The following is a 17,966-nucleotide window of genomic DNA, read 5'->3' as shown; positions in this document are numbered from 1 at the left end:
ACTTTCGCATTGCTGTGATCAATTGAACAAGATTTATAATTCTCAAATAATCGCATTTAGCGCTAAATGTGCGACGTAAGTGACAAGAATATCTCCGTAAATTCGGAAAAAAACAGAAAATCAACTTGATAGTAGTTAATTATAATTAGTATTTATATATAGCGTTTTATTGTTTGAGAAATGTGTATTTTTCAAATAATCTCTTTTACACAACTTTTTTATTTTTATGAATTTTCTGAAACTTACATATCGCGATAATCACTTCATACACCAGTACTACACCACAGTCATACACCAGCGCTCACAAAGCGCTCAGTGAACTTTTACATCTGATTGGTGTATATTTTTAGAACTAAAGGAATATGCCAATCGGATACAAGAGCTCACTGAATACTCAGTAATGGATGCACTCAATCGGTGCAGTAGTGGATGCACCTAATATAGCGGTAATGCGCATGACAAGTGAAAAAACGCGCAAGACGACTCGCAAATCAACGACTGTTTTGATGTCATGCTCCATCTTTGCTACAAATTGTAGTGTCATTCGTTTGTACGTATCAGCGTTTACATTTCCAGACTGCACTAAATACAGTAATGGCTCTATTAATAGACAATGGAAAAGGACATTTGCCTGATTATGAAGTGCAAGGAGCAAGAACAGTGAGCTTTACTCCGTATGCTGACAATGGAGGGTAATTTAAATAAAAATAACCTATACCTTTTTATGTCAATATAATTTAGTAGTTTTAAATATCAAACGAGTATCTCTTTCTACAATTGACTGATATTTTTATTTATTACATTGTCATATTTTCCTTGATAAATATATTCTACGATATTTTGGTCATATTGTTTTATTTTCTCAGGAGTGTAGTGGCTCTTGCAGGCAACGACTTCTGTGTCATTGCTGCAGACACACGTCTTAGTACAGGATTTTCGATTTACACCCGGCAGCAGGACAAGTTATTCCCACTGTCAAAAACTACTATTTTAGGATGTTCTGGTTGTTGGTGCGATACTTTGACTTTAACTCGTCTCTTGTCTGCTCGTATGCAGGTATAAATTCTATTCATTTATAATTAATTTAGATTGTATAAAATATATGATATCCAAGAATGTTATGTGTATGTATGTGTACGCGCAAATATACAAAAGAATCATAAGTTATATTAAAAAATTATCAGCTATATGTAATATATAACTTTATTTTAGATGTACAAGCATGAACATCAAAAAGAAATGTCAACCCCAGCAACTGCACAGATGCTTTCAACAATGCTGTATTATAAAAGATTCTTTCCATATTATGTCAGTAATATACTTGCTGGATTAGATGAAAATGGAAAAGGATGTATATATAGCTATGATCCTATTGGACATTGTGAAAAAACTACATACAGAGCAGGTGGCTCAGCTGGCGCACTTTTGCAGCCACTTCTCGATAATCAAGTATATACTTTAAATTACTTTAAACAGTGTTTTTTCTAAAAAAGAAAAACGGTGCAAAAGATGCTTAACAACAAAATCTCTTTATGTTGTTAATATTACATGGTAACATTTTTATCTATCAGATTGGATACAAGAATCAAGAAGGCATCACTCCTGAGAGCTTAACTCAAGAAAAAGCTGTGGCTATTCTAAAGGATGTTTTTACATCTGCAGCTGAAAGAGATATATACACAGGTGATGGGATAACTATCAAAATTATTACCAAGGATGGAATACAAGACACTAGTTTCGCGTTGAGGAAAGATTAGTGGACGAAAAGAAACGTTTATATTATGGAATCTACATAAATAAAATTGAGTATTCAAGAATTTATAATTTTTTTCTTTTTCAATTTTTTTTTCTTGTATATTCTTTGAGGACAGCACTGAGAAAAAGAAGTGCAGATACTGAATATGAAGATCATCCTAAGGAATAGTTCGTAGAAAACGCTTGTATGGAAAAGAGATATAAATATACAGTGTTGTCTCAAGATAGGCATTCTTTTTATATTTATTTCTATGTTCTACTTCATATATGAATGTTTCATCTATTTTTTTTTTTTTAATTCTTAAATCCTGCATATAACCCCTCTGTACAATGGTACTCAGTAAACAAATATTAAATACTTTATCATAAATTAAGAATTTTATTTTACCGCTCAAATATATTTTGCTCTTAATAGTAGCATTAGTAATGTACATTTGAAATGTCTGTAACAAATAATGATGAAGGTAACTCAATGAACCTTTGTTAATATTACAAGTTTGTTATGTCTGTATTATCCTAAAATATCCTTTTAATTTTTGCATGTAAAAACAAGTATAAGCTACTCTGTGATCCACTATATGAAAATAACCGAAGAAAAGAAAGGTAGGGGTTTGTAGCTTTCCATTCTACCGTCTCTGCCAAAGTTCTTTCATGAGAACCATGTAAGTGTAGAAAATAGTTTCCTTCCCCCGAGATTCACTTCTTTGTCCCGGGGGTCGTTAACGGTTTTCCACGATCTTTACCACGCAATTTGACCCCTAATACTCGCTCAATCTTGCCAATGACCATCTGGTTCGGTATTCCACGTCCTGCTTCATAATCGTTGATAACTTGTGCCTTCTCGTTAACTTTCTGTAAAATGTGAATGAGAATAATTAAATATCAAAAATATCCAAACACTGAAATGTGTTAGATTACACTGTTGTCAAAACTAAATAGATAAAGTGGCTGCTGGTTAAAAGTTTGCTTAGAAGGAGAACAAACTTTGGGCTATAGCTGGAAACTGTGATGTGGATAGGCACGATGGATTAGGTCTGGATGCTGCAGACAGAGTTAACTCCTCCACATATGATTATAATTATATTTCTATAATTTTAGAAGATATAAAGATATTCTACCGTCGCTAGATCTTTTTGAGATAATCCTTTACTCTGTCGGCCTTGTTGAATAAGTTTGCCAAGGTCAAGTGGAATTTTATCGTGCTTCAACTCTTCTGTTTCTCGATCCAATTTAGCTGTGTTCTTTGTAGTTACGTGTTGTCTGTTTGCACCACCACCCCCTGATTAAAAAGATTGGTTCTCAAAATTATTATATTCTTACCGCTCTTATATTGTCACCAAGAATGGGGTATTTTATAAAATTTACATTAATGTGTGGACTTTTAATCAAATACAATAAAATTATGCTTGGGGTCTCAAGTCTACTAAAAATGTTATTATATGTCATAATATATCAGATTCTCTCAATATATTACAAGAAAATTAGTAAAATAATAACTTTTATTATCTGAAATAAATAATACACACAACTCATATACTTATTTACAAGTCTGTATTGAGACCAATTTTCTTTTATATTCAAATATCTTCACTTTCCAGAGAAGAAACATTATGTTTTGATGAAGCTTAGGATACTAATAACAAAAAAGCTTACGATAAAAAATTAATTTCACCATCAGAAAATTGTTGATTTCGAGTCATTGCAGTCGCGCTTGCGACTGTAAAGTATGCGAAACTATCATTTCTTTCGCCACATATATTATTTGTCATGACAACCGACTCGGATTGTCGCTCGAGAAGCTCGTTCTAAGAACAGAAACATCCGCGGAGACAATCCGATACTCACACTTTGCCTGTGTCTCCACGGTGAAACCTTGCCGCCGCGCATCGTTCACCGCCTGTAAATAAACATACAGTTACATCACAATCACGACGCATACATGGTCATCGGCTGCTATCACTACGAGCCGCACATATATATATACATACACGTTTACATGCGCGTAAAAAAACGTGGTGTAAATTACCTTCTCGGTTTTCAGCGTGGACGCTTTCGGCGTGCGTTTACGCAAAGTAATAGGCGCGGTGTCCCAATCTGACATATTGTAAAAAGTCGCCGCGAGCCGTCGGTTATCACACGGACACGATATCAACGTCACGGTTCTCCACTTCGCCTGCGCTGCGCTGCGCTGCACCGTACTCTCTCTCCAGCGAGTTCTATGCTCCGTCGACGTTCCGAAAATCATGCGGCGCGGCAGCTCGATCGACCGCACGCCGACCAAACGGCTGGCGCGAAGCTGTGATTTCGCGAGCAAACGAAAAGCGCGGTTTTGTCACGCGTCTTGGTGAACTCGAGCGAATTCAGCAATCACGTCGTTGCGTCGGCTGTTCCTTACCTCGCTACCGGTCGTTAAATGATCCGCCGACTCTTCGTATATCCGAGATCCGCAATGAACTTTTGAATATTATGTCACAAGTTTTATTCGTAGAAATGCATATTGTGCTTGAGAACTGACATCTCAATTGTCGTGTATTCGAGTGAAGACACGCGCGTGTCAATAATATTACCCATGACAGGAAGGAACAGTACGTTTTGTTAAAGAAAAAAAAAAAGAAAAGCACATCTACTGATACATGTACATCACATGTGTGCGCACGCGCGCGCGCACGCACACACACATACACACACACATATCATATGCGCGCAATCACAACGATGATAGCCTGTTTCCTCGGTATCGATCATATTTAACATGTGATTTATACGCTTGAAATTTCTAATCGTAATGTGACAGTGCTATTTATAAAATTCTCGTTTGTCAAATTAAAGGGAAAAAAATGGACATGATGAATTGAAACGTAAGTTACACATCGCACAAGTCCAGCATGATATTGCAATAATACGTAAGCTTCTCCGGGCAGCTCGGAATTATTTGTCGTCTATCTAGATGACGCTTGTTCGACGGACGTGGCGGAAATGAAAAATGTTTTAGTCTACCTTTTTGTGTCGTGTGTGCTGTCTGAAAGTTTGAGAAACGCATCGCCGATTAATTAGCGGTAACATACCACAAGCGTACGTATTCATACGCGTGATTCAGCTGACTTGTGCGAAGGGTGAGGGCGGGATGTCGTTGATCAGAACATTGTGGAAGTGTACGTTCAGTCCACGGCTATTCAAGATCTATGAGGTAACATGGATTGGTCATTTGGTTGACGTAAGTAGGATATTTATTCAATGTTTTGCATAGAAATTCCATGTAGCTGAGGTTATTCGTGTATATGTTACAGAAGTCATATGAGCCCAAAAACTTGGAGCGATGGGGCGATCAAATTGTAATACCTGTAAGTATTTTGCAATGATTTGCGAACAAGAAAACGCCACTGAGGATTTGCTCAATTTTTGTTGTCACATTTTCGCACAAGATACATACGCACACATGTATACAATTGATTTAATCGTAGTTTTTGCAGTTACCAACTTTTACAAAGCTTGCACATTATTTTTTGTGATGTTACAGTTTGCTGCGATATGGTCCATAAGTCTCTACGCCATACCATTTGTTGCCACATTTATATACCAGCGTAATTATTCCTTAATGGACAATGCTGTTTGTTTAAGTAAATTAGCTGCTAGTGCTGGTGCAATTCTTATTGCTTCATTGGCTGCACGTGGTTACTCTCGTATCAATAATCCAGTATATGTGAAATTTGTACAAACATTGGCTGAGGCGCGCTCTCAATATAATGAAAAAACAAAGCAAGAACTTCACAAGTATGACTTTGAATTCTGGGCTTGGCCTGTGGACTTTGATGTGTCAGAATTTCAAAGGTTGGACATGTATTTTTTCAACAATAACCCTAAGAGATGTTTTTAATTTCATTGTTAATAATAAATTCCTTTTCTCTCTGAATTTGAAGTTTAACTTTGAATTACAACTTTTATAAATTTTTAGTAATTACATTCCAAATTTTAGAAAGCTGTCAGTATCTATATGTGTTACACAAAGAAATATTCAAATTAATGCAAAAGTCTATAAAGATTAAAAGCCTAAAGTGTTATATATTTCTGATAGTTTCTATGCATCTCTTTGTAAATAGTATAATACAAATTGTTTTCTCATCTTTCTTTTTTACTTTTTTTTTTTTTAGTGATAAAACTGCAGACAAGTTGACATTGGAAAAGATTGGTAAGGCTAGTGGACGTCTGAGACAACAAAGTGGCAGAGAGTATCTATTTGCTATACCATGTAAATTGTTCTCCTATGTGGTGGCACATACTTTGGCTATTATGTTAATTTATCCTGGTAGTTTATCTGTCATCAATTGGGCACTAGGTAAAACATTAATTCATCATTGCTATATTGATTAATATTTTCTCCCTGTTATTTAAAATTATCATTATATATTATTGTGTTAAAGGCTCCACATTACTAAAAGGTAGAATGGACTTGATCAAACAAGGTGGGGAAAGATTCAAATTGGTGACCTCTGACAAAAATCAAATTGACGCGATGTTCGTCGATCGGCGTAACAAGTAACACAAACGATTTACAATATTATTTACAGCTCTTGTGCGGCAATTCGTTCTCCATGTATGCAATTTTACAGAAGCGCTAATGGCAATATACTAATTGTATGTTGCGAAGGAAACTGTGGCTTCTACGAGACGGGCGTCATATCTACTCCTTTGAACAAGGGCTATTCAGTATTGGGTTGGAATCATCCAGGTTTCGGTGGTAGTACTGTAAGTGTAACATACAATAAATTCAGTTTTATGATATTTGACAATAACAAACCGATGCGGGAAGAATTGTTATTACTCTGTCGATGCTCTATCACGACAATGAAATTTTGCTGATGTTACAGTTATTGTCGCTTGCATGTAAATAATAAATGTAAACATTGGAGTAATGACAAATCTTCCCCTTCGGCCAACTTGCACTTGTGTAACGGTAACAGTAAGTCATGACAATGACCATAAAGGGCGCACCGTATCCAAATCAAGAAGAAAATGCCGTCGATTGTATAATGCGCTTTGCGATCGAACATCTGAAATTCCCCGAAACGCAAATCATTCTATATGGCTGGAGCATTGGAGGGTATACCGCTACTTGGGCCGCAATGAACTATCCCTCTGTTCAGAGCTTGGTGAGCATTATTCTCGATTCTTTCCCTATTGTATAGGGTAAATTTAATAGGAAGTAACAAACGGCGAACAATTCGAAAACGGTGCGAATAACACAAAATTCAAAAAATTTGCCATATTTTTGGCATCATATTTTCATAAGGCGGACGAAAGAAACTATGTGTGCGAAAAGGCTTGAAAAAAGCCGCAAATCTACTTAGAGATAAATGAATTAAATTTTGAGCATTTGTTATAAAACGTCTTGATTTTATGAAAGTTTTACGCATTTTCTTTGACTGTGAATCAAAGTTAAAGCCAGTCATCCAAGGTTAATTGAAATCACAATCAGATAATTCTGCTGACGTTGGACAAAATTTTTCTTGCAATACGTCTGTTGCAGTTTTCGAGAAATAGCAAACTCAAATCAAATCTCGGGATTATCTTAAAAACTTCCAGATCAATTTTGGAGAAAAAACATTTCAAAGTAAAAGTTTTTTATTTTCGCGAGTAAAATTCATCGGTTAACTCAAAAGTACTCTTTCTAGCTTTGAAAAATGCAAATTCGATCTCAAATACCTTTCAAGATTATCCAAAATCAACAGTCGATGACTCCTCTGACACTATAATTTTAATAATTAGTAATTTCCTTAGTTAGTATCTCGCGTAATTTTCGAATTATTCGTTTGTCCCTTACCTGTTAGATTCAACCTGTATATCGTCGACATGCATATCGGATACGTTCTATAAACTTGTGTTTCTATAGATATTAGATGCTACATTCGATGATGTACTTCCATTGGCTATTAAAACAATGTCCCCATCTCTAGAAGGATTAGTCCGCAATATAATTAGAGATTATTTCAATCTGAATGTAGCAGAGCAATTGAATAGGTAGGTATTCCAGAATATCGCCTTAATCATGATATAATCATGATATTTTTTGCTATGATATTTTACCTTATTAAATTACCGATAATTGTCGCCACACATGTATCGTATACGATACATATATCGTTGTTTCTTTTATTTCATAGATATAATGGAACTGTATTATTAGTGAGAAGAACAGAGGATGAAGTAGTTTCTATTACTGATACTTTAGCGGGAAATCGTAGTAATATGTTGCTGACGAAATTGCTTTTGAGACGCTATCCGCACTTATTTTCCGATACAGCCGAGTCTAGTGAGCTTTTAACAAGATTCTTATCTGCTGAAGCTTCCGATAAAGGTAAGTTTAACATCGATAGAGTTATTTTTATTTGAGGACATTTTTAATGAAAGATATATGTGTTACAATCACATAGTTGCACATTATTGTAATTATATTTTTATACAAAAAACCGTATCATAAATTGGTTATGTAAACTAATTTTTGTATTCGCTGTAGCATCTATATTGGAAACGTCAAATATGGAAGAGAAAGTTTGCCTAGAATTAATAGCAGCTGATATACGCAAAAATGATGGGGTAATAAGTTATCCGTCTACTTTAGGACAAGACTGTAATACTGAGGCAAAACTGAAGTTGGTTCTTTTCCTTGTACGTATCACATGTACAAAGATAATACATATAAACTTTGGATATAACGGACGGAATAAAAAAATTGTACTTTCTGATCGTTTCTTATTTCTTTCTAGGTGACAATGTATATGAAAGATCAATCGTCATCACATTGTGCTCAATTAATTGTCGATCTTTTTCATCCGGGCTGGGATCCAGCATTCGCGATTACTGTGAAATAATTTACGTGATATCTTATTTTATAAGTTACAACAGCTTTCAAAGAGATTCTTATTTATATAATACAATACGTGAACGGATAAGAGCAATAATTAACCCTTTATGATCGGATGGCGAATTAGACTCACCAGAGTAGTATATTTACGTCTGCCTGAACTGTATTTAACAGACACGCAAGTAATTAATTGTTTATGTACTGAAATAAAGTACAATTCGTTTTTTTTTGCTTCAAGATATTAAAGTGCAACTAAATTAATAGTATAAATTTTTAATAGGAAATTTACTAAATAGAAACCAATCAATTCGTGACATACCATCCTGTTGTGTGTCGTGAAATAATTACGTCCAGTGAGATACTCATCGCTGAGTGCACTTTGATGGATTTTAAAGGATTAATATTTGCTAAATGCATTTTGAGTTATATCGCAAGCATTATTTATTCCACGATAACCTATATTCAATATTATAGATTAATTGTAAAAATTTCAATGTTAAATCTTCCAATCTCTCTCTCACTTTTCGTGACTTTTCATTAATTATTAACATTTTATTTAAGTCACACAATACTTGTTTAAGTTTTTCACATCAATTACATGTTATGTATCATCAACCACTATTTTAGCGCCACAATGTGTTTTATATATAAAAATTCATATTTTTTTTATACGTATTAATATATAGATATTAAATTTAAAAATTTTTAATTTTTAATATGTTTTCATAGTATAATAGAGTAATTGTAGAAATTTTACCTTAATAATTACTTTTACATGGTGCAATTATTTTTTTGTTAGATTAAAAATTACAGAAGTAATTATAAAAGTTTAAAATGAATATACATATAATGTAAGATAATAAATGTATTTTTCATTTTAATCATATAATAATCTACGACTTATATATTAATTTTTTTATGACAAAAGTAAAATTATTATAAAGTATTTTTAGTATAGTTTTGTTTGAAATTTTAAGAGTACAAAATTTTATCCAATATTTTAAAAATCTTCTCCCTAAAGAACTAAAAAAACGATTATAGGTTTAGGAGAATTTACACACAGTAATAGTATTAGTTTACTTAGGTACAATTTTATGTGTGAAATGTTTAATCTATTTTTCATGCAACATATAAAAATAAATAGGTACATTTCATGTTAAAATATAGTGATTTAGAATAAATTTATGTAACTTGAGTACGATCTAGGACAGTTTTGAGAGCAGCTTTGGAATCTCGGAAGGGATCTACTACCTTTGCACGACTAGTCTTCACTGGTTTATCTACAAATAACTTTAATGTACTTCTCGTTTGCTCCAAGAAATAATCCCTCTGGCAAATTTTTTCTAAAGCTTTAAAACATCCCTCCAGGTTCCAATCAATTTTCCCATTGTTCTTGTCTTCACTCTAAAAAAAAGTGAAGAGATTTTATCCATTTCAATGTTTCTGTATTATATTCAATATTATAATAATGTTTCTTACCTTAATTAAGCCAAGATTGATCAATAGCGCATTAGTCAAATTCGAAATTTGATCTTTTTCTATAGCATATGAGAATAACTGTGCATATAACGCATCTGACAAGGATTCTGCTTTTATTCTCACATTCATGTAGCCACTATCGCATAGTGCTGATACTTTCATAGTTATTCGCATAAGTTCCTCTATAAACTTTTGTTCTGTAGTTATATCACTTTGAATGGCTAAAATCTGAAATAAGAAGCAAGTTTTGTTGAAGAATGCAGTTAACTGCTGTAATCTGCCAATATAATACATGTGATACACACACACATATACATACATACACACACACACACACACATATATATGTATGTATGTATGTATGTATATTTTTTTTTAATGTATGGTGTGTATAATATATATTTTTTTAATGTATATGTATATATATTTTTTTTTAATGTCAATACATATTAATGCATACCTCTGCATGATCAATAAAGGCCTGCACATTATTACCTTGCAGTAGTAATAATTTCTCACCTACTGGTGATTTTAAAAATTCTGCGACTGTCACTATGCTTTGCGCACCGTTATCTCGCGTTTTATTATCTTTGTCACTTTCTGTATCTTCATTATTATCACTTTCACATTCCTCGCTCTCTCCATCATCCTCATTTTCGTCATCTTCGTCATCATCATCATCATCATCATCATCGTCATCACCATCATCTTCATCCTCATCAAATGAATTTAATGCATCAATTCTTCCAGAATTGGTGAGAATTTGCTTAAGCATATCACGTCCTTTTATCCCAAACATATTACCATCCAGCTGTAGATTAGACAGAAGCGTTTTATCGATCATAGCCTGAGCAATGGCCTTTCCACCATCAATACGTATTTCATTATGACTTAAATCCAAATTTCTAAGAGACGTATGATTGCCAATCACTGCTAACGCCTCTGCTAAAACTAAAGCTCCCTTTGTCTTCAGCAAACAATCTCCAAGATTCAATTCCTCCAAGTTTTGAAAAGTTGGTAGGACTTTAGCAAGTGCTCTGGCTCCTTTCAAGCCAATTGTATTATCATTCAAATTTAAAATTCGCAAATTAGGATTAGCTGACAAACTATATGCAATTGCTTCAATGCCTTTATGATATATGCCATTTTGTTGCATCACAATCTCTTCTAATGTTTTTAATTCATTAAATACACGTGCCAACGCCTGTGCACCCTCATTTTCTAATCTATTTCTGCCAACAATAAAAACTTTCAGCGCAAGTGGTTTGCCTATGGTAAAATATAACCCATTAAATTCTAAAGCAATATTTTCAATGTAGAGTTATTTTTTCTACTAAAAAGTACATATAAATATTATATTTATATATTTTTTGTTATATCATCATATACATATATATACACATATATATATGTGTGTATATATATATATATATATCAACACATATATCTTACTACAATATCTTACCTTCTTTGGAACTATTTTCATAGCACTTTAATACTGCTTGAGCCAACATCTTTCCACCAGATATACCAAGACCATTATTGTTCAATCTTAATTCTTGAAGGGTATAACATGGATGTGACATCAACAGATCTGCTAATCCCTGAATACCAATCGGTCCAAAAGCATTGTCACTCAAATCAAGTTCGGTAAGACGAGTACCAGCTACACACAATGCTGTGCCTAGGTATTCCAATGCTTTTGGTATTTCTGTCTTCAAACGACCAGTGAACATATCTTTCCATAAAGCTCTTTTCAAGGGAGCTCCCTTTTCTTTTAACGATTCAGCTATAGACTCTGCAGCCTGTGTACCTAGTGTATTTCCTTCTAAATCCAGATATTCCAAACAAGGACATGCGTTTATTGCTTCCACCACCTGCAGAGCTGCATAAGAGACGAAATAAATCTTCTGTTGCAAGATAAATGATAAAGTCAATCAGTTGAAGTTGTAGTAAGTTTGTAGCAAATAAAATTAAATAAAAGTAATTTATTCGAACTTGCTTTTTTCCTCAAAATAGATGAATAATATCTTACCATCGTTTGCAGTATCTAATTTGAGAGATCGACCGGCAAAAGAGACACCGACACGAGAATTTTGCTGGGTGGTATCTTTCAGTTGCTTGCTAAGCTCGCTGAAATTAAAAGAAGTCATAACGTCTGCTTTTTTGCCACTTGAGATTTTGTAAAAACCCAAAAATTTTGTTATAACCCAGCGGCGCACTCTTGCTGTCAAATGATAACGAGTAATGAATGAGATTTCTCTCTTTGATATTAATTGTCACAGCACATGACTTCGCAAACGTATACGAGATGAGATTGCGTGCGCGGGAAATCTCTACCAATCTTTGTCAGCGATTCAAAGGCTGCGTTCCGATATTCACTGCCAGTACTGAAAATCTATAGTTCATGTCACGTATACTATAGATTTTCAGTATTAGCAGTGAATATCAAAACGCAGCCGAAAGTCCGTATTCTGAGTTCTCTTTTAACGATAAATGAGCCTCTAAAAGTGGCTTATAAGCTTTATCCCATATTCTAAACCCTCTTTTATCAATAAAAGTGCCTTGAATATAGCTTCTCAACCAATCAAGTGGCTCCTAAATCTTTTTTAGAGGCACTTTTATAGATAAAAGAGGATTGAGAATATGGGTCTTTCTGATTGACTATGGCCGGTATTTATAGTCTTCTTTCAAGACCGTCTTAAATAATTAATAATTAATAAAATAATTAATAAGTTTTAAGATGCGAATACGGCTCTGTGGCCGGTATTCATAGCCCGATCGTATATTTAAGATCATCTTAAGTATTGTCTTAAGATGTCATGAACCAATCACAGAGCCGTATTCGCATCTTAATAGCTCTTGCCTACAGGAGTGCGTTCGAAAACATCCCCTGAGTGCCTTAATCCTCCTGAAATCGTTCGAAAATACTCCGAGAGCTATTGGTGGACTTTCCATCGTTGCGTTCGAAAACACATTGAAGTGGGTGTATATCAGTTGGACACGGGGCAATTGGACACAGTCCAATCACAAGTCGCTGTTCCAAGGGAAATCGCTGTTCCTACAAATGTCTCTAATCATACGGTGCTGTGATTGGCTGTGTCCAAATGCACCGTGTCCAAATGCACCGCTCCCCATTGAAGTCACTTCGAGGGGTACGTTCAGATTCCCTACCTGGGTGCACTCTAATACTAGAAGTGCTATAGTATATGTAACATATACTATAGTGTTTCTAGTAATAGAGTACACCCGGGTAGGGAATCTGAACGCATCCGAGAGTGACTATTTCTCCCTACCTCGCTTAGGGTGCGTTCAGATTCCCTACCTAGGTGCACTCTGTTACTAGAAACACTATAGTATATGTCACATATACTATAGCACTTCTTGTATTAGAGTGCACCCGGGTAAGGAATCTGAACGCAGCCTTAGGTAGGGAAAAGAGGGTAAATGTAAATGGCGGGACAATTGAAAAAGATGTCTAACCTAATTGATCTGACAAGGCATCAGCTTTTAAGAGATCAAGACACAAATGAAGTCATAATTACGCAAAATGGATGTTTACTTTTATGGGATAAAATGGGTAAATATTTATTCGCAAATTTTTCTACAAAATCTGCCAAAATATGCGTCTTTTAACCTCATATACTATAGTATATTAATTTTTACATAATATCTAATACTGTATTAACATGTTTTTTTAAATTGGTTTTTAAATTGGTTTTGCAGCAAACATTACGGTCGAAGTGCCGGATATCCCGCACATTCGGGAATCATTTAATATGGAGTCTAAAAAATCAGTTTATAGGGATCTAGATGTAATTTCGGTCCAGACTCCATCAGATGAAAAGAAAGCGTTTTGGAAAGATGAGAACACTGTTAAAGCCCTTATTAATCAATGGAAACAACATCAAATTATGTTTGAAAGTAGTATTGTTAGAAATGATGTTGTATGGTCAAAAATAAGTGAGAAACTGAAAAAAGTCAACAGTGCATGGCAACATACTGCCAAGGAGTCGTTCGAAAACCAACATTCCCCTGAGTACCTTATTATCCCCAACACATCCCTTGATCACCTCATTCGCTTCTGGCAGAAAACGTTTTCGAACGCACCCCAGAACGCGGCAAGGTTTGCCGCGCGGTGGAAGTTCGTGCGACAGCCAATCAATATGCTGCTTTCAGTAATAACTTTCTAGTTCTTACGGAAAAACAACATATTGATTGGCTGTCGCGCGAACTTCCGCCGCGCGGCAAGCATTACCGCATCCTGTGTGCAGGAGCCATAAGACATTACTTAAGACGGTCTTGAAATAAGTTTCGAGTATGAGTGCTTTCCAATTACTTAACACATCTTGACACATATGTACACAGAAATGCAGTGTAACGTTGTGCACGATTCAATTGGAACAAAGGCCGGTATTCATAGTCAAATCTTATATTTAAGACCGTCTTAAGTTTATCTTCAGATGATGAACGGATCATTTCATTGGCTACGGAGTATCTAAAGATAAACTTAAGCCAACCTTAAAAATAAAATCCAACTATGAATACCGGCCAAAGTGTGTACTAATGTGTATATATGTCAGGTAGGGTTAGGATTATTTTTCAACTATGCTTATATTTTGATATTTTTTAATAATAAATAATAAAATCTAAATAATAAAAAAGATATTATCCACTTCACGTCGGAAATACCAGTCTCTTTTCAAGCCGCTACGCTTATTAACTTTAATTTTCACTAGAAAACACTAGTTTACATAGGGTGCTTTCCAGTTGCGTACACTGTATTACACAGTTTATTAAAACTGGTTTATAAAATTAGTTTTTAAAACCAATAAACTGATTTTGTGTAATATAGTGTACGCAACTGGAAAGCACCCATTGTAAAAACCGGAGAACCGAGAAGCCGGAAAAATAAAATACAACTAGAATGGGAACATAAAAATAGTAAGACTACATTTCACAGGTATGTTTTAATATAACAGACAGTTATAATCAAAATAAAATTTTATATTCACACACACTCATACACACGTATTCATTTTGTACATTTTCCAATACACTATACCAAGATATTGTGCTCCGTAATATAGGCCGCTGCCATATTTGGTGATCACTTCCGACTTTTATTCCTCTTTTTCCTGTGGCTATACTCCCCGCGAAATACGTTCCGTCCAGGGGGTCGATTGTGTATCTCAAATCGGAGTGAAAATGACAAAAGTGAGCAAATTTACTAACATATTTGTAACTTCATTGGACAATGCCTAGTGAATTTGCTCATTTTTATAATTTTTACTCCGTTTCAAGATACACAATCGACCCCCAGATAGTGGCTTGGTTTAGGGTGCGTTCAGATTCCTCATCCGGGTGCACTCTATTACTAAAAACACTATAGTATATGTTACATATACCATAGCATTTCTAGTAATAGAATACACCCTGGTGGGAATCTGAATGCAGCCTTACATCGTGCACTTGATACGCGTACTAAATAGTAATTTTCTATTAGATAATCTTAATATCGACAATGTATATAAATAACGGTATATTAAGCTGGTATAATATTGATCAAGAAGACTTATTGTATCGATTGAATGCGTCGTTGTTGATATGGATTGTCAATATTGAGATTATTTAATAGAAAATTGCTATATAGTACGCGTATCAAGTGCACGATGTAAACCAAGCCATTATGGCCCATATTCTGAATTCTCTTTTATCGATAAAAGTGCCTTAAATGTAGCTTTTCAGTTAATCAGGTTGCTCCTAAGTCTCTTTTAGGGTGCGTTCAGATTCCTCATCCAGGTGCACTCTATTACTAGAAACACTACAGTATATGTTACATATACTATAGCACTTCTAGTAGAATAGAATACACCCGGGTGGGGAATCTGGGGTGGGGAACGCAGCCTTAGAGACATTTTTATAGATAAAAGAGGAATATGAGCCTATGTCTATGGTCTCTTTCTACATGTTGGGTTCACTTTTCTGGCCATATGCGAGGTCCATGTATACTACGTCCATTGCATGGACGTAGCAATAGCTTAGTTTACATCGTGCACTTAATATGCGTACTAAATAGTAACTTTCTATTAGATAATCTTAATATCGACAATGCATATCAACGGCGACGCATTCAATCAATACAATACGTTTTGTTGATGAGTATTATACCAGTTTAATATACCGTTGTTTATATACATCGTCGATATTAAGATTATCTAATAGAAAGTTACTATTTAATACGCGTATCAAGTGCATAATGTAAACCAAGCCACTGGCTGCACTTGATACGCGTACTAAATAGTACCTTTTTATTAGATAATCTTAATATCGACGATATATATAAATAACGGTATATTAAGCTGGTATAATATTCATTAACAAGACGTATTGTATTAATTGAACGTCACCGTTGATATGCATTGTCGATATTAATGGCTTCTGCACACAGGACGCATTAATGCTTGCCGCACGGCGGAAGTCCGCGCGATAGCCAATCAATAGCGAATTCGGTTGCTTGCACTAGTGTGCACTGAGTGCGCATTAAGGCTTGTTCATAGTATGTTATTATATTTAAAGATTGTCTTAAATAATTCTCAAATAAATTCTCAAATATTTTTAACCATAATATGATATGTATAACATCCGTACGAATTATTTTATTAGTTAAAATGTTTTTAAATATGTATTTAAGACACGATCTTAAATATAAGAATGTACTGTAAACAAGCCTTAATGCGAACTCAGTGCGCACTAGTGCAAGCTACTGAATTCGCTAAAAATGTTGTTTTTCATAAGAGCTAATGGCTTCTGCACACAGGACGCGGTAATGCTTGCCGCGCGGCGGAAGTTCGTGCGATAGCCAATCAATATGTTGCTTTTCCGTAAGAGCTAGAAGGTTATTACGGAAAGCAGGATATTGATTGGCTATCGCGCGAACTTCCGCCGCGCGGCAAGCATTACCGCGTCCTGTGTGCAGGAGCCATAAGATTATCTAATAGAAAGTTATTGGGTGCCTTCCAGTTGCGTACAGTGTTACGCAGGGGGTGTTTACGTGGAGCAATCGGATTTCCAATCGGATTGATATAATTGCAGTGATGTAAATTGTTTAGACCGAAAGTTCCCTAGGCTAACCGGATTACTAAATCGTGTCCGTGAGGCACGGATCGGATTAGCGGATGCAGAGAAACGTTGCGTACATACTTACGTCTCTTAAGAAATAAATATTAAGAAGTAAATAGAAAAGTAAGTATGTGCATTGTTATTTTTATTATAATTAATGTATATTCTTCTGCAGATGTATATAGATAAATAAAGATTTATTTCTATTTTACTGATATGTGTATATTAAAGAAATAAATACATCTTAACTTAAATGTGCGTCAGTCGTTAACACACAAGTTTAGGGCCAGCCTTACGTGAAGAATATATATATTCTTTCGTAACGTAACGTAACGTTTTCGTGCGTTGCCGTACATTCAGCTTACGTCTCACGTAACGTAAGGTTATCACGTAATGGCTCCTGCACACAGGACGCAGTAATGTTTGCCGCGTGACGAAAGTTCGCGCGACAGCCAATCAATATGCTGTTTTCCGTAATAACCTTCTAGCTCTTACGGAAAAACAACATATTGATTGGCTGTCGCGCGGACTTCCGCCGCGCGGCAAGTATTACCGCGTCCTATGTGCAGGAGCCATAAGATGACGTAAGGAACTACGGCAATGTTCGTGCGCTGGCTCTTATTAAAATATAAAATATTTTCAGAGTTAAGAAATTATGGAAATGAATGAGGAAGGAATGTTTGAACAGAGTCAATTTGGTATATATATATATATATATATATATATATATATATATATATATATATATATA

General features: G+C 34.8%; 4 protein-coding genes across 5 annotated transcripts; 2 read left to right on the top strand and 2 right to left on the bottom strand.

Moving 5' to 3' along the window:
* Positions 1-459: 459 nt before the first annotated feature.
* Positions 460-1,978, top strand: LOC116844103 (proteasome subunit beta type-1). The gene is made up of 4 exons (XM_032815231.1): positions 460-692; positions 867-1,056; positions 1,213-1,449; positions 1,572-1,978. The coding sequence occupies exons 1-4, from the start codon at positions 595-597 to the stop codon at positions 1,755-1,757; spliced, it is 711 nt and encodes a 236-aa protein (XP_032671122.1). The 5' UTR covers positions 460-594; the 3' UTR covers positions 1,758-1,978.
* A 133-nt stretch (positions 1,979-2,111) lies between these two features.
* LOC116844104 (endothelial differentiation-related factor 1 homolog) lies at positions 2,112-4,356 on the bottom strand. Its single transcript, XM_032815232.1, has 4 exons — positions 3,782-4,356; positions 3,601-3,652; positions 2,874-3,034; positions 2,112-2,607 (listed from the first exon to the last, which is right to left on the bottom strand). Exons 1-4 carry the CDS (start codon positions 3,998-4,000, stop codon positions 2,452-2,454), a joined length of 588 nt encoding a protein of 195 aa, XP_032671123.1. The 5' UTR covers positions 4,001-4,356; the 3' UTR covers positions 2,112-2,451.
* A 106-nt stretch (positions 4,357-4,462) lies between these two features.
* Positions 4,463-9,040, top strand: LOC116844102 (phosphatidylserine lipase ABHD16A). 2 transcript variants are annotated; one of them, XM_032815230.1, is made up of 12 exons: positions 4,463-4,613; positions 4,703-4,969; positions 5,043-5,096; positions 5,273-5,583; positions 5,904-6,088; positions 6,174-6,288; positions 6,363-6,498; positions 6,738-6,902; positions 7,643-7,770; positions 7,914-8,107; positions 8,267-8,418; positions 8,517-9,040. In XM_032815230.1, exons 2-12 carry the CDS (start codon positions 4,880-4,882, stop codon positions 8,619-8,621), a joined length of 1,635 nt encoding a protein of 544 aa, XP_032671121.1. In that variant the 5' UTR covers positions 4,463-4,613; positions 4,703-4,879; the 3' UTR covers positions 8,622-9,040. The 2 variants fall into 2 exon arrangements, 1 of the variants encoding a protein (XP_032671121.1); XR_004377982.1 differs by having other exon boundaries at positions 4,478-4,969; positions 8,517-8,796; positions 8,895-9,040.
* A 637-nt stretch (positions 9,041-9,677) lies between these two features.
* LOC116844133 (ran GTPase-activating protein 1) lies at positions 9,678-12,467 on the bottom strand. The gene is made up of 5 exons (XM_032815297.1): positions 12,129-12,467; positions 11,559-11,978; positions 10,554-11,362; positions 10,094-10,321; positions 9,678-10,018 (listed from the first exon to the last, which is right to left on the bottom strand). The coding sequence occupies exons 1-5, from the start codon at positions 12,244-12,246 to the stop codon at positions 9,797-9,799; spliced, it is 1,797 nt and encodes a 598-aa protein (XP_032671188.1). The 5' UTR covers positions 12,247-12,467; the 3' UTR covers positions 9,678-9,796.
* Positions 12,468-17,966: the final 5,499 nt, after the last annotated feature.

This window comes from Odontomachus brunneus, unplaced genomic scaffold, assembly GCF_010583005.1.
Source record: "Odontomachus brunneus isolate Ranch 3 - 2012 unplaced genomic scaffold, Obru_v1 Obru_scaffold_039, whole genome shotgun sequence".
Lineage (NCBI taxonomy): Eukaryota > Metazoa > Arthropoda > Insecta > Hymenoptera > Formicidae > Odontomachus > Odontomachus brunneus.
This window is presented reverse-complemented; position numbering and strand designations above follow the sequence as displayed.

What these genes read in the sequence shown, in the direction of transcription:
- LOC116844103 (XM_032815231.1), top strand. Translation starts at nt 595, where the DNA reads ATGGCTCTATTAATAGACAATGGAAAAGGACATTTGCCTGATTATGAA. An exon ending in CCGTATGCTGACAATGGAGG is followed by an intron (nt 693 to 866) that starts GTAATTTAAATA and finishes TTATTTTCTCAG; the next exon opens with GAGTGTAGTGGCTCTTGCAG. An exon ending in TCTTGTCTGCTCGTATGCAG is followed by an intron (nt 1,057 to 1,212) that starts GTATAAATTCTA and finishes ACTTTATTTTAG; the next exon opens with ATGTACAAGCATGAACATCA.
- LOC116844104 (XM_032815232.1), bottom strand. Translation starts at nt 4,000, where the DNA reads ATGATTTTCGGAACGTCGACGGAGCATAGAACTCGCTGGAGAGAGAGT. An exon ending in CGTGGAGACACAGGCAAAGT is followed by an intron (nt 3,035 to 3,600) that starts GTGAGTATCGGA and finishes CTTTTTAATCAG; the next exon opens with GGGGTGGTGGTGCAAACAGA. An exon ending in CTCAAAAAGATCTAGCGACG is followed by an intron (nt 2,608 to 2,873) that starts GTAGAATATCTT and finishes CACATTTTACAG; the next exon opens with AAAGTTAACGAGAAGGCACA.
- LOC116844102 (XM_032815230.1), top strand. Translation starts at nt 4,880, where the DNA reads ATGTCGTTGATCAGAACATTGTGGAAGTGTACGTTCAGTCCACGGCTA. An exon ending in GCGATCAAATTGTAATACCT is followed by an intron (nt 5,097 to 5,272) that starts GTAAGTATTTTG and finishes GTGATGTTACAG; the next exon opens with TTTGCTGCGATATGGTCCAT. An exon ending in TGAAGTTGGTTCTTTTCCTT is followed by an intron (nt 8,419 to 8,516) that starts GTACGTATCACA and finishes ATTTCTTTCTAG; the next exon opens with GTGACAATGTATATGAAAGA.
- LOC116844133 (XM_032815297.1), bottom strand. Translation starts at nt 12,246, where the DNA reads ATGACTTCTTTTAATTTCAGCGAGCTTAGCAAGCAACTGAAAGATACC. An exon ending in TGAAAATAGTTCCAAAGAAG is followed by an intron (nt 11,363 to 11,558) that starts GTAAGATATTGT and finishes ATTTTACCATAG; the next exon opens with GCAAACCACTTGCGCTGAAA. An exon ending in CCTTTATTGATCATGCAGAG is followed by an intron (nt 10,322 to 10,553) that starts GTATGCATTAAT and finishes TTCTTATTTCAG; the next exon opens with ATTTTAGCCATTCAAAGTGA.